General features: G+C 49.3%; 8 protein-coding genes across 8 annotated transcripts; 5 read left to right on the top strand and 3 right to left on the bottom strand.

The window, feature by feature from the left end:
* The first annotated feature begins 190 nt into the window (after nucleotides 1-190).
* On the top strand, nucleotides 191-2,317 carry BDW43DRAFT_229624 (dolichyl-P-Glc:Man(9)GlcNAc(2)-PP-dolichol alpha-1,3-glucosyltransferase ALG6). Its single transcript, XM_032039513.1, has 3 exons — nucleotides 191-539; nucleotides 591-753; nucleotides 811-2,317. The coding sequence occupies exons 1-3, from the start codon at nucleotides 302-304 to the stop codon at nucleotides 2,189-2,191; spliced, it is 1,782 nt and encodes a 593-aa protein (XP_031903890.1). The 5' UTR covers nucleotides 191-301; the 3' UTR covers nucleotides 2,192-2,317.
* A 248-nt stretch (nucleotides 2,318-2,565) lies between these two features.
* BDW43DRAFT_308060 (copper metallochaperone COX17) lies at nucleotides 2,566-2,917 on the bottom strand (the record flags this gene model as incomplete). Its single annotated transcript, XM_032046394.1, has 3 exons — nucleotides 2,566-2,706; nucleotides 2,774-2,826; nucleotides 2,893-2,917. The coding sequence occupies 3 exons, from the start codon at nucleotides 2,915-2,917 to the stop codon at nucleotides 2,566-2,568; spliced, it is 219 nt and encodes a 72-aa protein (XP_031903889.1).
* A 303-nt stretch (nucleotides 2,918-3,220) lies between these two features.
* BDW43DRAFT_266776 (GTPase-activating protein RNA1) lies at nucleotides 3,221-5,234 on the top strand. Its single transcript, XM_032040907.1, has one exon. The coding sequence runs from the start codon at nucleotides 3,379-3,381 to the stop codon at nucleotides 4,627-4,629; it is 1,251 nt and encodes a 416-aa protein (XP_031903888.1). The 5' UTR covers nucleotides 3,221-3,378; the 3' UTR covers nucleotides 4,630-5,234.
* A 168-nt stretch (nucleotides 5,235-5,402) lies between these two features.
* On the top strand, nucleotides 5,403-7,019 carry BDW43DRAFT_229606 (transcription elongation factor DST1). Its single transcript, XM_032039511.1, has 3 exons — nucleotides 5,403-5,547; nucleotides 5,768-6,922; nucleotides 7,011-7,019. The coding sequence occupies exon 2, from the start codon at nucleotides 5,815-5,817 to the stop codon at nucleotides 6,727-6,729; it is 915 nt and encodes a 304-aa protein (XP_031903887.1). The 5' UTR covers nucleotides 5,403-5,547; nucleotides 5,768-5,814; the 3' UTR covers nucleotides 6,730-6,922; nucleotides 7,011-7,019.
* Nucleotides 6,976-7,834, top strand: BDW43DRAFT_229575 (uncharacterized protein). Its single transcript, XM_032039510.1, has one exon. It carries the CDS (start codon nucleotides 7,222-7,224, stop codon nucleotides 7,684-7,686), a length of 465 nt encoding a protein of 154 aa, XP_031903886.1. The 5' UTR covers nucleotides 6,976-7,221; the 3' UTR covers nucleotides 7,687-7,834.
* BDW43DRAFT_229613 (putative pectin methylesterase) lies at nucleotides 7,740-9,125 on the bottom strand. Its single transcript, XM_032039512.1, has 2 exons — nucleotides 8,432-9,125; nucleotides 7,740-8,365 (listed from the first exon to the last, which is right to left on the bottom strand). The coding sequence occupies exons 1-2, from the start codon at nucleotides 9,032-9,034 to the stop codon at nucleotides 7,793-7,795; spliced, it is 1,176 nt and encodes a 391-aa protein (XP_031903885.1). The 5' UTR covers nucleotides 9,035-9,125; the 3' UTR covers nucleotides 7,740-7,792.
* A 1,155-nt stretch (nucleotides 9,126-10,280) lies between these two features.
* Nucleotides 10,281-13,896, bottom strand: BDW43DRAFT_266767 (plasma-membrane proton-e). Its single transcript, XM_032040906.1, has 3 exons — nucleotides 13,198-13,896; nucleotides 12,916-13,139; nucleotides 10,281-12,858 (listed from the first exon to the last, which is right to left on the bottom strand). The coding sequence occupies exons 1-3, from the start codon at nucleotides 13,592-13,594 to the stop codon at nucleotides 10,504-10,506; spliced, it is 2,976 nt and encodes a 991-aa protein (XP_031903884.1). The 5' UTR covers nucleotides 13,595-13,896; the 3' UTR covers nucleotides 10,281-10,503.
* BDW43DRAFT_266764 (uncharacterized protein) lies at nucleotides 13,855-15,656 on the top strand. Its single transcript, XM_032040905.1, has one exon. The coding sequence runs from the start codon at nucleotides 14,459-14,461 to the stop codon at nucleotides 15,044-15,046; it is 588 nt and encodes a 195-aa protein (XP_031903883.1). The 5' UTR covers nucleotides 13,855-14,458; the 3' UTR covers nucleotides 15,047-15,656.
* The last annotated feature ends 2,291 nt before the right edge of the window (nucleotides 15,657-17,947 follow it).

The following is a 17,947-nucleotide window of genomic DNA, read 5'->3' as shown; positions in this document are numbered from 1 at the left end:
CCCGAAGGAAAAAAAAAAGTAAGAAAATTTGGAGGTAGGCAGAAATCCCTGATCACCGCTTGCCTGATAAACCCTAGCTCAAGGTACTTTCAAGTGGGACGCCGATAGAGATTTGATTGGTGAATAATTACCACCTCCGAGTCTCATTCTCCGGAACCAACAATTGCATTCATTCAAGAGGTGTACCTTTCTTCTTCCATCTACCAGCGCTTCTCCTCGGCTTAAATAGTTTTCTGCCTCGGTTTCGCTTAATTTTCATACAGTCAATGGGTATACCGTAATTTCCTTTTCTTTCGAAACCATGACCCCCCTGCCCTCATCCTATCGCCCGCGGAAAAAGAGAAAGTTCCCATTGTCTTCTTCCGGGTCGAACAACGCCCTCATTATAGATGCTGGGGATGGTAAACCTTCGCCGGCATTCCCGTTAGTATCTTTCTTATGGGCTTCTCGGGCTGGCGTATCTCAATGGCTTATTCTCCCTCTTATTTTGATGGCAGTGGGCCTCTTTCGTTGGGCCGTTAGTCTGTGGGGATACTCTGGTAAGCGGAACAATTCCCCGGTTTACGAGGCTTATTTCTAACCAAATGTAGGCTTCCAAGTGCCCCCGATGCATGGCGATTTCGAGGCGCAAAGACATTGGATGGAAATAACCATCCACCTGCCGATGTCAAAATGGTATACATACGACTTGCAATACTGGGGACTCGATTATCCGCCGTTGACTGCATACCATAGCTGGCTGCTGGGAAAGATGTACGTGAACAATCGATTTAGCGAACTATAAGCTGTATCGATGCTGATAGTCAATAGTGGCACTCTCTTTGATCCGTCGTGGTTTGCTCTGGATGCGTCTCGTGGATTTGAGGATCCACAGCTAAAAATATTCATGCGAGCCACGGTGGTAGTATCCGAGTATCTTATTTACATCCCAGCAGTCGTCACTTTTCTGCGCCGGTACACACAAATGCATGGGGTTCCCGTATGGTCTGCCTCCATCTCCCTGGCTGCTATCCTTTTGCAGCCGTCAACCATCCTCATTGATCATGGCCATTTCCAATACAACACTGTGATGCTGGGGCTTGTTGCTGCAAGTCTGGATGCAATTCTGGCAGGACGCATGCTCTGGGCCTGTATATTCTTTGTGGGTGCTTTGGGGTTCAAGCAGATGGCACTGTACTACGCCCCCGTCATGTTCGCCTTTCTCCTGGGCATCTGCCTGTCCCGCCGTATTCACATTACCCGTCTTCTTTGCATTTCTCTGGTCACTATTGCTTCATTCGCCGTTCTCATTTCCCCACTGGTAGTGGCTGCACTTAGTGTTGATGCCCAAAATCACCTGTCCTCGATCCCACTTCCACCTGTGCTGCAGGCGCTACCCATTGAGCTGGACAAAAACTCAATTCTTTACGCGCCTTTACTCCAGCTGACACAAATTATCCACCGCATCTTTCCATTTTCTCGTGGCTTGTTTGAGGACAAGGTCGCCAATGCATGGTGCGCCATCCACACGTTTTACAAGCTCCATCGATTTGAGGCGGCTTTGCTTCAACGAGTGTCATTAGGCGCCACATTAGCATCGATAACGATTCCTTGCGCTATAATCTTTCGTCACCCGCGCGCTTCATTTCTCCTTCCGGCCTTGTCCACCGTAGCCTGGGGGTTTTTTCTGTTCTCCTTCCAGGTTCACGAAAAGAGTGTTCTACTCCCTTTGTTGCCCATGACATTTTTGCTCGCGGGTGATGCAGGGTTAAGCAAAGAAACTCGCGCATGGGTGGGATGGGCCAATATGCTAGGCTCTTGGACAATGTTCCCCCTTCTGCAGCGCGACGGCCTCCGCGTTCCGTACTTCGTCATGACATTCCTCTGGGCTTATCTGCTTGGACTTCCTCCCACCACCTGGGATGTCTATCGTAGCCGAACATCCTCAGATGACTCCAACCCGCTCCCTGAACCTCACATCATCACCAAACTTATCCATTCGATGTTCTATTTTGCCATGACCGGATGGCATGTGTTGGAGGCCTTCGTCCCGCCTCCGCCTGGAAAGCCGGATCTCTGGGTGGTGCTCAATGTCCTCATTGGCGCTGCCGGTTTCGGGCTTGCGTATTTGTGGTGCTTGCGGAAGCTGGTTCTGCAGTGGTGGACGATTGATCGCAACATGGAAAAGAATATGCAGAAAAAGAACCAATAATCCACCCCAGCTCTTTTTTCCTATGTTCAAACTAGATCAGGAGGTTAATTCGAACGATACCCATTTTCTTTTCAAGAACTCCAGGCACACTTGCGTTGTGTATATTAATATTATCGCGCAGTCTACAAAAGCCAATTTCACCGAAACTGGACACCGTAAGACATGCTACTCTCTAGCAACCGTACAGCCCAAACCAGAAGTCATAAGTTACATTTGAATTGAATTATACAAGAATGGAGAGACCAGGAAAACCCATGAAACAAATACATCTATTATACAGTCTATGCATAAGCAAACCCCGAAACGCCATGCAGTGAAAACACCAAGCTGCATGCACTTGATCCTGTCCACCAGCTCCACATCAACAAGTATATCTAGACCTTGAATCCATAGCCAGCCATGCAGGCCTTGTACTGTTCAATCACGGACTTGCATTCTTGGGCCGGGTCGTCGGATTTTGAGAAGAGCATGCAGTCATCCCGGGTAGTCTTTTCGTCCTTGCAGACGCAGCAGGGCTGTATATGGCTTCTTGATTAGAATTGTGGGCATAGAGGGACCGAGAGAGGTGAGGGGTTGTTGTACCTTTGGCTTTTCGGCAGGCGCCGGAGTGGGTTCGGGGGCTTTCTCTGCTGTGCCTGGGAGATTTGGTTGTTAGTAGCGTGGACTTGCGGAGAACCGGAGGTTTTGGAGAAGTGACTTACGGCTGGAACCGAAGAGCCACGACATGATGGGAGGTGTTGGGATGGGAGATGGTGGGAGGAATTTAAGGAAACAGTGATCTGGCTAGTAGGTTCAAGTGAGAGACTGCAGATGTTTGTAGAGACCGTGGAGAATGGATCAAGCTGGTGAAAAATATGCTGATTAATTCGATGATGCGACGGAGACAAATGACGGAAGTGGTTGCTGTGGAATCCCGGAGCGGCGATCGGAAGTTTTGTTATTGATCGAATTAGGCTTAGCGTGATATTATGGCTGTCAATTGGAAGATAATCATCCTGCTGGGCTTTCTTGAAGTTTTTATTCCTTTCGCCTTCGCTCTTCTCTTACTTTTCCACACGCTCTCTTTATACTTTTCACTAGTGCATTACTTCGTATAGTCGCCTTAGACATTATACTGATCACCATTTTAGTGTTATCTTCTCTGATTGTCTCCTTTCAATACTCTACCCCCTGAATTTAACCCCGCCATGGCCCCTCCCAAGGTCTTTTCTCTTGAAGGCAAAGGCCTCAAGCTGGACACCGCTGAGGATGTCGAAGCCCACATCAAGCCTCTGTTCGAGAGCACCGACTATACGGAAATCCGTCTTGGTGGAAATACTTTTGGCGTGACAGCCTGTGAGCGTTTGGGTTCTGCCTTCTCCACCCAGAAGAACCTGGAAGTCGCTGAACTTGCCGACATCTTCACTTCACGTCTGATCGAAGAGATCCCGATCGCCTTGACCCACCTTTTGCATGCGCTCCTTGAGATCCCGACTCTTCACACTGTCAATCTTTCCGACAATGCGTTCGGCAAGCGGATGTCCAAGCCCCTCGTCGACTTCCTCTCGGCCCACGTTCCTTTGCGCCATCTGATTTTGAACAATAATGGTATGGGCCCCGATGCTGGTGTGGAGATTGCTGGGGCGCTGGAGGAGCTTGCAAAGCGTAAGGAGGAAGCCCGCAAAGCAGGAAAGGAGGTTCCCCAACTGGAGAGCATCGTCTGTGGACGGAACAGACTGGAGAACGGAAGTATGGCGGCTTGGGCCCGTGCCTACAGAGTTCACGCTGCAGGTATGCGCTCGGTGAAGATGACGCAAAATGGAATCCGTCAGGAGGGCATCTCCCTGTTGTTGAGGGAGGGTCTCCGCCACGCCAGCGGCCTCGAAGTTCTTGACCTGCAGGATAACACTTTCACCGTCATGGGCTCTACTGCTCTCTCCGAAGTGCTGCCAGGCTGGACAGCCCTGCGCGAACTTGGCGTGGGCGATTGTTTGCTCTCTGCCCGTGGTGGTGTGAAGGTTGCGCAGGCTTTGGCTGGTGCCAAGAACGAGAAGTTGGAAACCCTTCGTCTGCAATACAACGAGATCTCGGCCGAGGGCGTCAAGCAGTTCTTACATGCGACCAAGACTGCGCTGTCATCGTTGCGTCGAATCGAGCTGAATGGAAACAAGTTCATGGAGGAGGATGACAACGTGAATGAGCTACGTGAGATCTTGGAGGCTCGTAAGGAGGAGCACGGCAAGGATGACGACCCTGAGGAGATGTGGGGCGTGGACGAGCTGGATGAGCTCGAAGAGGAAAGTGACGAGGAGGAGGAAGAGGAAGAGGCCGAAGAGCAAGAGGAGAAGGCCGAGAAGTTCGTGAAAGACAATGCCCAGAACGAAGAGGCAAAAGTTGCTCAGAAGAAGGATCTGGACGTTGACGAACTTGCGGAGGCGTTTGGCAAAACTGCCCTGTAAACATATCTTGGCTTGGCCGATTACTCGCCCACCTCCATCATTCCCCATATATCGGATGCACCGGCGGTACCTTTTTACGCGCAGGAGCTGTGGTCATGTCCGATGATGTGTCTAGCGCCAGCTGGCATACGTCAGTTAGCTACGGTCAAAAGAGTCACCCAGAATGGGCTCCGCGAATGTCCGTATCAACGTGCCAGTTGAGATCGCCCTGACATCCGTCACCGTGACTTGCGCGCTTACATGGATACCACCGACGTCCTCTGCTTTATGCTTTATGCCCATCGTCATGTTCGCATCTTGGTATCTTCTTCACTTTTGTTCAGGGACATTAGAATAGACACAGCCATTGGCCTGTTCCAACCATACGACTTAACTTTTTCTAAACCCGAGTGATGTATATAATGGACTAAAAATGAGAATGGAATCCACCGGCACAGAGAGATAGAGAGAGGAAGAGAGTTCGTAGGAGGAATCAAATGGTCATCTGTCATACTTCTTAATCGGTGAACAGGAGCCATTCCGAAACAGGCAATTCGGGCTTGGCGTGGAGTATTGGGAATCGCGCGGATCGCAGCCTTCATAAATTACTTCCGACTTCCACCTCTTCTTCTTTCACTACATCCCCCACCCATCTCCTCATTCATTCCACCCTGTCTTTGGGGAGTGTATCTACTTCCGCCCATCTCAATCTTTGCGCTCGGTCATTTGCGCTACTTCTTGAGCGTCGCTGTGAAACGTTAAGAGTGAGTGTGGTGTCTGTCAATCCCCCTCTTTCTTGCATTCCTTCCACCGTCGCCTGCCGTCGTTCTCTGTGGAAGCTCTACGGGCGCTCGATATAATATGTTACCTGCGCATGGGTTGGAGACGATCTATGCCTTTGTATTAGTGGCATTATCTGATGGACTATTGTATGAAGAGGCACGTGCGCATTGGGGTCCCGCCATATTCCAACCCCTGGCGTTCATAAAGTTGAGCAGTTTCGGGGGAGGGCTATTCATTAGCTATTGCGATCCTATACGCTAATGACTGTGTTCAAATCGGCATTATGGATTCCATCATCATCACATTCTACGTTGACTGCTTATTCGATATCAATATCTTCTCAAGTTTGCGCTAACCATGGAGTTTCATCTGACAGGTGCTTCAAAGCCTCCTGCCTTTCGTTTAGATCATATTTATATCATCATGCCTTTGGAAGCGAAGGAAATCGAGCTCAAGGCCAAAGCCTTGACCAAGGCCGCCACTCAGAATGAGCCCGCAGCCAACATTGTATCTTTACTCAAAGAGCTCCAACAAGGCGTGAAGGCAACCGAGGACCTGCTTCGATCCACTCGCGTGGGAATCATTGTCAACAAGTTCAAACAGCACAAGTCACCCGAGGTCTCCCGCTTATCCAGTGAAATCGTCTCCAAATGGCGGAATGAAGTCAACAAGCAGAAGGCCGGAGGATCGCCCGCACCTAGCCAGCGATCTAGTAATTCGCCGCGCCCAGCGCAAAATGGCACAGCCTCACCTGCTGGTACGACACCATCCGACAAGGCGTCCAAATCGTCAGTTGCCCCAGATAAACGTTCATGGAAAGCAGATGGGGTGGATGTCAATCAGACGGGAAACAAAATTCGTGACAGTTGCATTGGGCTGATGTATGACGGACTGTGTCTGAACTCCACGGAATCTCCGCGCACCGTTCTGTCCAAGGCGTCCGCCGTGGAAGCCGCGGCGTACAATTTTTTGGGCCCCGAGACCAAGGAGCAGTACCGCACCAAGATCCGCAGTCTATTCCAGAACCTCAAGAACAAGTCGAATCCCAGTCTTCGGATCCGTGTCCTCAGCAGCGAGGTGTCCCCCGAGCAGTTCGTGCGCATGTCACACGATGAGCTGCGCTCGGACGAACAGCGTGAGAATGACCGCAAGATCCAGAAGGAGAACATGGACAAGGCAATGGTCGCACAAGCAGAGCGCAGTATCAGTACAAGTCTGCAGTGTGGCAAGTGCGGACAGCGCAAAGTTACATACACTGAGGCGCAGACACGCAGTGCAGACGAACCGATGACGCTGTTCTGCACCTGTCTAAACTGCGGAAAGTCCTGGAAGCAGTAACTTTTTATTTCTGCTCTTCATTGCTGCTCCTTTAGTCTTTCTATCTTTACCCAACCCCTTTTCTTTTTCTACTATTCATCCCATGGACCTCATTTCCTCTTTTTATCTTCTATAGTTGTCTTACCGAATTTGTCTGATTACGCCACGGCGTGGAGTTTGGTTGTTAAAAGAGGTCATTCTCGGCGGCAAGCAGGTTGAGCCCCGCAAGATTTATCATTGCCATTGTATTTTTGACTACTAGTGCCGGTAGATACATGATTAACGAAGTGCGTTGACTGCAGTCCATCAATCATTTCATCCATCCATCTGGGGCACAAATAAGAAAATATCCAAACCTCGACGTCATAGTTAAACAACCCTCTTCTCCCCCTCATCCCCAAAATCAAGTACAACAACTACAACCACCAAACCTCAATATCATCAGCCTAACCTCCGAATCAGCCCGAAGCCCAAAAAAAAAGAAGGAAAGAAGAAGAAGGAAAAAGAAGCGAAATGTCCCAACGCGAATCCCTCACTTCCCGAGTCCGCACCCTATGTGCAAACTTCTCCACCGCCTCCCCATTACCAACGCTCCTCTCAAACTTCACAAAAACCCCACCCCCCACGGCCCTCGAACACGGACTCCCACAACTCGCCCCCTTCCTCGGCCGTCCTTTTACCGGCCACGAAGGCCTAACAACCTACTTCGGGCTCCTGGCGGATTACCTTACCATCGAGCAGATGGATTTCGAACCAGAGGATAACTGGGTCGTGGATGAGAGGGCGATGGCTGTTTCGTTGCGGGGTAAGGCACGATTCAAGTGGAAGGAGACAGGGCAGGCTTGGGATGAAACGTTTGCGTATCGGATTGAGCTTAAGGAGGAGTTGGGGGAGGTGAAAGTGGTTGTTTATGAGGTTTGGGCGGATACGGGGGCGGCGTATTTGGCGAGGGTTGGGGGGTTGGAGGGGGGTGTGTGAATGATGATGAAAGCTGTCTTGTACTTCGGTGTCTGATTGCCTGATTTTTTGTGTATGATATGGTTGAGCGTGGTTGGGTGTATTTGTATGTTAAGGGTTAAAGTAGTTAATTAGTCATTGGTATGGCAATGCTCTGATCGATCCAGCCGATATTTCCCAGTTTGCCATCTGGATACTGGAAGACTCTTGCTGGAGAACTGTATCGCGTGTACTCTTTGTCGTCCAGTACTCTCGTGACGTTGCCGTCCCTTCGACCGGTAGCATTGTAGCCCGGTCCAAAAGTCCTGTACTCTGCCATGACGGTTTCCTTGCTCTGTCGACCTTGGCCGTCAACAATCCAGTCGATGTACCCACTAGGGAGGATACTTGCGTCTTCTGAGGTGCATGCGAATACGGACCGGTGCAGGCTATTCCACGGACGGCCTAGGGCGCATCTACCCTTGATTTCGGGGGCAATGGATGCATTGGCTGCCTTAACGGTGGAATCGACGATGTACACGCCGTAGTTGTTAGTGAAGGTGGTGTTGGTCCCTTTCCAGGCTGTGATACCACCACCGCAGTTGCGCAGAAGGATTTCAGAAGATTGAATCCAGGCAGTGCCGAAGCCGTAGAGGAAGTCTGTTTGTCCGGCGATGATGCTTTTATAGAAGTAGGCGTTGCCGAGTTTACCCACGTAAACCTAATATGCCTTGTATCAGTAACATTTCGCACCGGACTAGAAGGGAAAGCGAAATTGGAGACGTACAGTATCCTGATACGAATAGAACCCACAGTGATAGAATCCGCCATTGGCGCGACTAAAGCTGATCGCATGTGCCGGCCCATCGGAATACTCTCGCCACGTATTCGTGAAATCAACGTTATACACACGGAAATCTACATTTCCAAACGGTGTATCCTCTGGCACGGGGTACCCTGTCGTGCCGGACCCCGTGTAGCTTGCTTCCAGTGTGGGCGCTACGGTCAAAACGCTCGAGAAGACATTGTCCACTGCCTTGCCGGTGTTGTCATGGTTCGCTTGGGCCCACGTGAGGGTAACTTTGTTTTTTGTAGCATCTTTGGGATCATCAGTCTGGCCGAGGAGCGTAATCGGTCCAGATCGAGTGACGTTTACTTGTTCCTCGTACGTTCCTGGAAGAATAAGGATTGTCTGGGTAGAGTTGTCATTCGGAAGAGAAGAGATGGCGTCTTGAACGGTGGTGAAATGGGCAGAGGGGTCTGTTTTGGAGACAAAGATTGTCCCTTCCGGGCAAGTGAGGATCGTTTGGCAGGTGTGTTTGGAGGGTTTGAGGTGTTTAGCAGATGCCAAAACAGCACCGAGCAAGAGTGACCGCCCAAATGAGCGCATGCTGACCACTCTCTATAGAAACGAACTGTTGTAGACCGACAATCCCTCCTCTCGCTCTCATTCCCCAATGCACCATGAACGTTTTATACTTCATATCCGGAAAATCTGTCTCTTGTCCGGTTAACTTAGGAAAAATTGCAGAGACGCAATGCATTCAGACCGGTAAACCCAACCCTGCAGGATCAACGTCGTTGGTCAAGCATACGCTGACGATCACAAGGCTTAGCCATGGCACAAGAGCTTGTATAGCCTCTTAAACCACTAATTGGATGAATCTGGGGGCATTGGAGATTGTTCCACCCCGTACTTGGGCGTGGATTTACCCAGACGGGGGAGACGGAGAAATTTGGATGCTGTCTGCGGAGAATTGCTTTCCACCTGTAGGCGCTTTTGGCCCTTGGATTGGACGATGCGATACTATTCGTATCCAGCGAAGGTCCATACGTACTAGTATGCTGAATATGAATTTGAGACATATTGTTACTCTGTTGCTTTGATTATTCTGTTTGCAGTGGGATATGTGGAGTAGAGTCGCGAGTGGTACATAAGTACAGTACATGGAGAATAAGAAAGCGTAGGTATGGATTCAGATACAAGCATATCGCATGAGACTCATGAACAGAGAGGCCTCTGGTATACATTTTGTGTCATCCTTTTCCTGTTGCTCAACTCAGGAGACCTTCCACTTTGGTACTCATCGTACCATTCGGGCCAACATATATGATGCCTCAAATTACAGGCGAATATTTGGCCCGCTGAAGGAGTCTTTTTTTTTTTTTTTTCTTTTGTACTTCTTTTCTTCTCTTTCTTTCTCTCGCATGGACGGACCCCAATAACAGAGCGGGGCGTACCTTGCAGCAATTGTTCATATGATCAATTTCGACTAATCGCACAGTGGACCGAATCCACCACAGCTTCGAGCTGGCCAGGTCAGCTCGACTACCCACCAAAACTGCTACATGATTCAAACATTCGAGAAGTTACCTCGGCCTCTTCTCTCTATCGGGCATCCTCCGAAGTGTGGCCACCAGTCTGTCCGCGCAGTTGAGATAATGAGGCCCCACCGTACCTGCCAAGAGGGGCTCTGTGTGCGTTAAGTGGACCGTGTCTTAGTTAAGAGACTAAGCGCAGATTTGCCGATCCAAATAATACGGAATGATGGAAAGGACCCAAGCTGATCTTAAGAAAACCAAACAAAGAGGGTGAGAGGGGGGCAAAATAGAAATTTTACGAAAGAAAAAGCAAATTCTTTGGAAACCCTTGATTGACTAATTTACCACTATTAATGACATACATACATGATAAAAGAAAGGAAAAAATTCACTCTATGAACTTAGAGCAAAGTAATAAAGGCATAAAAAGTCTATAATACGGGGGTAAATAATAAAGCCGGTGCACCAGCACATGCATGTATGCTCAAGTGATATCCAGATTGGATAATATTAAATAAAATGAGCGTAATCAAGCGTTTATGCTTCGTCATCCGAGTCAACCTCAGCACGGGCACCCAGCGTGTAGCGGGACTTGCCGTGGGCGTCGGTCTCGTGCTCGATAGCCAGCTTGGAGAGATGGCCAAGCAGGTTCTCGATCTTGGTGTCAGCCTTGGAGCGGTTCTTGCGGCCAAGGTTGTCGAGACCGGGGATGATAGTGAGGATGTAGTAGACGACAGCAATGATGATGGTGACACCGATAGAGTAAGCCCAGATGACAACGACGGTGACAATGTCAACATCGCCGTTAACGGAGAACTCAGCCTTGCTGGGAGGGCTGGTCTGGCGGTAATCACCGGAGAGCCAGCCGAACACACAGAACAGGGTAGAGAGGACATCGACGACGAAGATGGCACCGACGAGCTGCCAAGAGGGCCAGGTCTTAGCACCACGGGTAACGAAGATCAGCCAGTTCTCAGTAAGGGCAACCTCGAGGAAGAGGATCTCCTGAGGAGAACCGAAGTTCTGGATGATACCGCCGTTGGACAGGAAGAGAGAAGCACGGATGATCCAGGTACCAGCGGCGAGCAAGATTCCAAGAACGATGGAAATAACCCAGATCTTGGGAAGCTGCCACTCGACAGGGCGCTGTTCGAAGTGAGCGTTATCGTAGGCAATAGCGATAGTAGCCAAATCAGCGAACAGAGCAATGAAGACAATCAGATCAGCACGGATGGTCTCATCAATGATGATCATGGAGGTAACAAGGTAGATCTCAAGATGGAGACACAGAGCAATACGGTACTGGATATAAGCCTTCATACGCTGGAAGATCTGACGAGCGAGCTTAATAGCATCAACGATGGTGCTAAGACCAGGGGCAAGGAAGACAATATCGGCGGCGGCCTGGGCGGCTTCAGTGGAACCCTCGACAGCGATACCACAGTCAGCCTTCTTGAGGGAAGGAGCGTCGTTGACACCGTCACCAGTCATGGCAGTCAAGTGACCACGCTGCTGGAGCATCTCGACGACCTGGTACTTGTGCTCGGGGAAAACTTCAGCGAAACCGTCAGCCTTCTCAACAAGATCGTGCTGAGCAGAGCCAGCAAGACCGCCGTGGATAAGGCGCTCGGAGTCGTAGACCTTGGTACTGAGAGCAAGCATCTTGCAGGTTTCCTTGGCGATAGCGAGAGCATCACCAGTCAACATCTTAACGGAAAGACCAAGGTGCTGAGCCTCTGCGATGGTGTGGGCAGTATCCTCACGAGGGGGGTCGAACATGGGGTACATGCCCAGAAGCTGCCAGGGCTCACCCTCCTTCTGGACGGCAACACCGAGGGAACGGAAACCACGACGAGCGAACTCAGCAGACTTCTCACGGAATTTAGCAGCCTCCTCCTCGGAGCACTCAGACATGTTGAGGATAGCCTTGGGAGCACCCTTGGCGCAGACGTAACGGACACCGTCGCAGGTACAGATAGTGGTGATACGCTTGGAGACGGGGTCGAAAGGAGTGTACTTCTCAGTAACCCAGTTGCGAGCAAGGATCTCACGGGCCTTGGGGTAACGACGGAGGGTAAGGATGGTAACCTTATCAATGGGATCGAGGTTCTTGACGTTGTGGTTTGAGGCAATAGCAGCGACAGCCATCATCCAGTTAACATCAACACCCTCATTGACGTAAGGCTCACGGATAGAGAGCTGGTTAGCAGTAAGGGTACCAGTCTTGTCAGAGCATAGGATATCAACACCAGCAAGGGACTCGATGGCGGTAAGCTTCTGGACAATAGCCTTCTGCTCAGCGAGGTAGGCGGCACCGACAGCAAGGGTGGTAGTGGTGACGACAGGGAGACCGACGGGAACACCGATGATGAGGAGAATAAGAGTGTAGTGAAGCAGGTTGTTGTCATCGTTCTCGGGGGTAGCAATCTTCAAGTGACGGTAGAAACCACCAATCCAGGCAGCGAGAATCCAGAACATGACAAGAACGAGAAGTGTAGTACCAATGTTGTCCATGACAGCCTTGAAGTGACCGGAGTCGGAGGCACCCTGAACGAGAGCGGCGGTCTTACCGACAAAAGACTGCTTAGCGGTAGCGAGAACAACACCGTAGGCCTTACCACGCTTGCAGCCAGTGGTGTAGTAGCAAGTGTCGGCCATGTACTTGTCGACAGCGAGAGATTCACCAGTGATGGCGGACTGATCAACGGCGACCAGAGAGACGCCAGCACGGGCCTCAATGCCAGTACCATCATCATCATCATCCTTCTCCTTGAGAGTATCATCGTTGGCAGTGGCGAGGTATTCCTTGTAGGTCTCGAACATCTCGGGCTTGCTGTAGTCGCAGATAAGGCGAACATCGGCAGGAATGACAGTACCCTCCTCAACGACGACCTATCGATCAAATTAGTTAGTCAAAGAATGTGAAACCAAATCATGCCAGACACATACAATATCACCAGCAACAAGCTCACGAGCGAGGATTTCCTGCTCTTGTCCATCACGAACGACGACAGCCTTCATGGCAATGTCACCCTTCAAACTAGCGACAACGTCGGCAGCCTGCTTTTCCTGATACCAACCGACAACAGCGTTAAGCATAAGAATACCGATAATGACACCAAGATCGATCCAGTCACGCAGACCAGCGGCAAGCAAGACAGCAAGTTCCATAACTAGTTGACTGTTAGCGTGGCGACCTCCCTCAGGTTGAGCCGTCAAGAGGCAACATACCATAAAGAATAGGACCACGGAAGTAACCAATGAACTGAACGAAGAAGTTGGTCTTCTCGGTGGTCAACTCGTTCCAGCCGGTACGCTTACGACGAGCCTCGACGTCGGTAGAGCGAAGACCAGTGCGCATGTCGGTGTCAACCCACTCATCGGGGCAGACGAAACCCTCCTCAACACCATCTCCTCCCTTCTTCCAGAATTGCCAGCTCTTCTTAGCCTTCTTGGCGCTCATAGCACCAGCAGAAGAGGTTGAGCCACGGCGCTTGTCGCGAGCGGTCGAGATATAACGGTTCAAAGCGGCATACTCATCGAGACCGGCGCCATCATTGATATCAGCAGTGCGAGAATGGTCACCATTCTCCACGTCGGGAGCATAGGAGATTCTCCGCTCCGCCATTGTTGCTTCGGCTCACACAGCCTTCGGGACCCAACGATATGAGCAGATGCAAACGAGAAATGGCAAGAATGGCAAGAGTCGGAATTCCTATGAAGAAGAAAAGAAGGGAGGGGAACGAGACCGAGGGGTGGAAGGGATGTACTCTTTAATATGTCTGGATGGGGGGGGAGCGAGACTGATTTGCACGGGACCTGAACAAACACGTCTTGGGCCCTAAGCTCCAACGGGCGACCTTCCCTGTGCGTAAGCCCACTTTTTTTTTTTTTTTCCCTTTTTTCTTTTTTTCCTTCTTTGTCTTTTTTATTGGGTTTCTGAATTTCTTGGGTGGTGTGGCCGGGAGCAGTAGCCACTTTGATCGAAAGTTCGCTGTCCCTGAAAGACCGACCCGACCTCCGGCCCTCCTTCGGTTCTAAACCTCCCACGCACACACATTTTTGCTTAACGGGACGCCCTCCCCGAGGCAAAGAAAATATGTTTTTTTTTTTTTCAACATATTTTTCACATTTTGATTTTTTTCCCTTTCCCTGTATGGCTCATTTCTCCAGAACTAAATTGTGGGCCACTTCCCGCATTCAGTTTAGCTTTTCTCACTGGGAAAAACTCTTACCTTCCATATTAACACGATAGTACGCCGCCTTACGCCTCAGGTGCCTTCTCTTCTATACTCAATGGGGAAATCTCTACTGTACGCTTAGTCTCCATGACCGGCAGCTCTGTGCCGAGTTTGCCCCCCCTCTCCTCCACTCTCTCCATACACTTGTAAAGCACAATAAGAGGATTCTGGGGTGTCATGGTACGTTACAATACATCGGTAAAGTCGGCCAGTAGGTGAAATACCTCTCCCCTCGGAGGTATGCGACTGGTATGGTACCATACGCTTGGCCCGGCGTCTCCCTCGCTCTCGTACCTGGCTCTGGCTCTAGGGGTCCTACTCTTACTACTGCGTCCAGCCCAGTCCAGTCCGTACGCAGTGCCGCGTGCGGGTGGCCCTCGTTAATTTTCCTAATCCTTCCTGGCGTCCACCCATTCAACCTCGTTTACTATGCGCGATTTTCCATCCGCTTGCGACAAGGCTTTTTTTCGACCCTTCACCAAATAATTTCAATGGATTCGAGTAATCATAATCATCATTTTGCCATCAAAGTTCCAGAAAATTTAAGACCAACGGGAGACGGACAAGACAATGACAAGAAAACACTATCGGTTTCTGTTATCTTCCTTGCCCTGCATCAAATGACCAGTCAGGGTCCCGTCATTTTACTTTTTATTTTTGTTTATTTCCTCCACCTCCTTGCAGCGGATGATGAAGAAAGAAGAAGACTAATCTTTGTTCGAAATCCAATAGTACGAGATCTGGAGTACGACGTAGTAGTGCTAATAGTAGTAGTAGTAATAGTAAAATGTTCCGTTACGGGTGCATACGAGACATACAAGACAAACAAACAAAACTAACATTGTTTTTTGTTTCTCGTTGCAGCAAAATGCTCCGTTTGGTTACTTCAGACTTCAGACCGGAAATACCCTATTTACGGTTCCCATTCAAGGGCCGTCCTACCCGACGTACCCGTCACCAATAACCACGAGCTCAACCAAGCGGGAAAACGCAAGGGGTAAAGTCCATGCCATTTCCACAGGGCAAAGAAGAGCAAATTAAAAAAAAATGAAATGAAATGAAATAAACAAAAGACAATTTCGAGTCTCTCCTCCTGTATGGTTTGATTATGATACGATGCTTCGGCATCATCAATGGATCATCGTGAGACTTCATTTGATAATAATAATGGTCGTCTCAACCGTTCGGAAGTCCCGACGTGTAATGTACCTTTTCTTCCCACCCGGTGGATGACCTCCAGATTACACTTCAATACGGAATCTTTACCACAATCTTATGGCATTCACCTTTCAAGCAGAACAGGAGTAGCGAGAGTATTCCCAGACCAGAGCCCATTGTTATGTCATCAGGATTAGTTTTTCCTATCGATCATTTGTTATCAGTGGAAAGGATGAACAATAATAATTATCATTTATTTTCTGCAGACGCACTCGTCGACCTTGTCCCCACGCCCCGCTCTCTCTCTTCCATACAATTTGTATTTTGATTATTCGCCTTTTTTTTGGTTATGTGACTAAAAAAACCACAATACTTAAATATAAAATAAAACATATTACGAATAAAATAAAATAGAAAAAAGGCACTTACCAACCCAAGAAGTCGATCGCTTCTCTTCCCACCAAAGACGTATGACGACTGGGCGTCCACCCTTCCCTTCATTAGCCTCGCTCCATTCCCTCTGTTACGCTGATTGAGTTTCGTCCCGTCTTGTCTCGTGGGGAGGCAAAGGTCTCCATCCACGAGCGTCATTTCCTGTGAGTGGTCGTTTCCCTAGTGCGAGACTCCGCCAACTAGTTAGTCGCGCTCTCCATTTGGTTGCTTTTTCGATTATTGTGATGGGATCACGGACTATCATCATACTTAAGTTGTTATTCATTAGTCCTGTTTGGTGTATAACACTAGGAGCTATAATAGCCTGGAACTCTGAGAATAGATTAGAGTAAAGAGTAGAGTATTGCATGGATTGCACGCCGATGATTTCATCGGCGTTGATCCTTTCTCGAGGTCATCGTCATCGTTCTACTATCTATCTCGCCGCTTTCCGATTGCCAGACGGAGTACAGGAGTACACACTATTATTGTAATGCGGACCGACTCCGCTACTTTCACTGCACCGTCCGGAGTACACAACGTTCAGAGACCACCACGTTGCGCTGCGACAATTTTCCATCTACTTGACAGGTTGGACTGAATGCACGCAGGCGTGACGAGGACCAATAGTCCTCCTGCAACACCAAAGGGATTTGCTGCTTATGCATGATGATGACCGACGATCGCCCGTGGCTCCGATATGATCCTAGACTGATGTCTGAACCATGACAGGTGAATGAGTGATATCAAAAAGGCAAAACCGCCTGGCCGATAAAAGACCGCCATGATGATTTTGTCCTTCCCGCACGAAACGGGAACTCCAGATTCGGAGTCGCATGGAATCTGGATCTATCCAATTAATTCATTGCATGCTCCGGACACCACAAGGGTTGTCATGCTAATGCTATGCTATGCTATGCAGGCATGGCTTTGGCATTGACAGATCGCCACCACCAACCACCATCCTCAAACACCAACCACCCACGTAGCGCTAAGTCGTGGTGGTCATCCCCAGATCGTCTGACATCTCGCATCTGATAGAACAACTTTTTCCATGAGTTTTCTAAGCCCGGTTTTTTTTTTTTTTTTTCCCTCTATCTTTCTCTCAATGAAACAGGGAACTTGCTGGTTCGGGATCTCCTCCACACTTTCTTAGCTTCTCCGACAGAAGGCTTGTCTGTACACGAGAACGAAGCCTCAGCAAGTAAAGTACGTTTGTATGAGATTTACGCCTGCCAAGGATTTTCCTCCACATCCAGGTTTAGTACGTTTAACTTTGATTTATTTACTCTTCGGTAGGTTTGGGGGAGGGACATCCCGCCATTGCGGGATTCGGTGAAAATGTCTGGAGTAGATAGACAATCCATCAAGACAAGATAAAAAACCTAAAATCAAAATCAAAATAAAAGTAATATAAAGCAAAAGAATCAACCCCATAGAGTCAGCAGCAAAGGGATTCAGATTCAGTAGTTATCGTTTCGGGATATTTCGAAGTTCCGGTCGAAGATCGGGGCCAGTCTGGACCCTCATGCAGCCACCTTCGACCAGCGAGTCCTCTCTAGGGAGTCTAGTTTGACTACAAGCATTGAGCTGTCGGGGAGAAAGAAGGGCCATGGCCTGCATCACCCCTACCCCCATACCGTATCTACGGGATTCACCATCACGGTCTTCCATCACAAGTGCGACCTGGCGTAAAAGATCCCGTGTGAAACATGGGATTACACAGTTGATAAGAAAGATGCAATGGGGAAGACTATGGCTCTTCTCTCTCTGACTCTCTCTTTTTTTTCCTTTTGCGTGGCGGTCTCTTTGTTGATGGACGATTCCGTAGCGTCAGATGCATGCTCTGTACTGTATGCTTGACAGGTCCGAGTCTAACTGCTTCGAACAGAATACCTTCCGACGGACTTCCTGGACAAGGTCCGCGGATCGAATGCCGTCTGTTCCTATTCCAGTTAACTTCGAGCGATAGTACTGTATACTTACTCTACGAGGATAGCACTAAGTAGCTGAGCAAGCAGCGGGCGCTTTCCGCGGCTGATGGGACTCCGTTACGAGTGTCACTAGTAGATACACTTGTGCCCTTAGTCCTTTTCCATATCAAACAAAGGTGTAATCAACAATCAACATGATTATTTCTAATTGACATC

This window comes from Aspergillus alliaceus (genome assembly GCF_009176365.1).
Source record: "Aspergillus alliaceus strain CBS 536.65 unplaced genomic scaffold BDW43scaffold_7, whole genome shotgun sequence".
Classification (NCBI taxonomy): domain Eukaryota; kingdom Fungi; phylum Ascomycota; class Eurotiomycetes; order Eurotiales; family Aspergillaceae; genus Aspergillus; species Aspergillus alliaceus.
The sequence above is the reverse complement of the archived record's forward strand: the minus strand, read 5'-3'. Positions and strand labels throughout refer to the sequence as shown.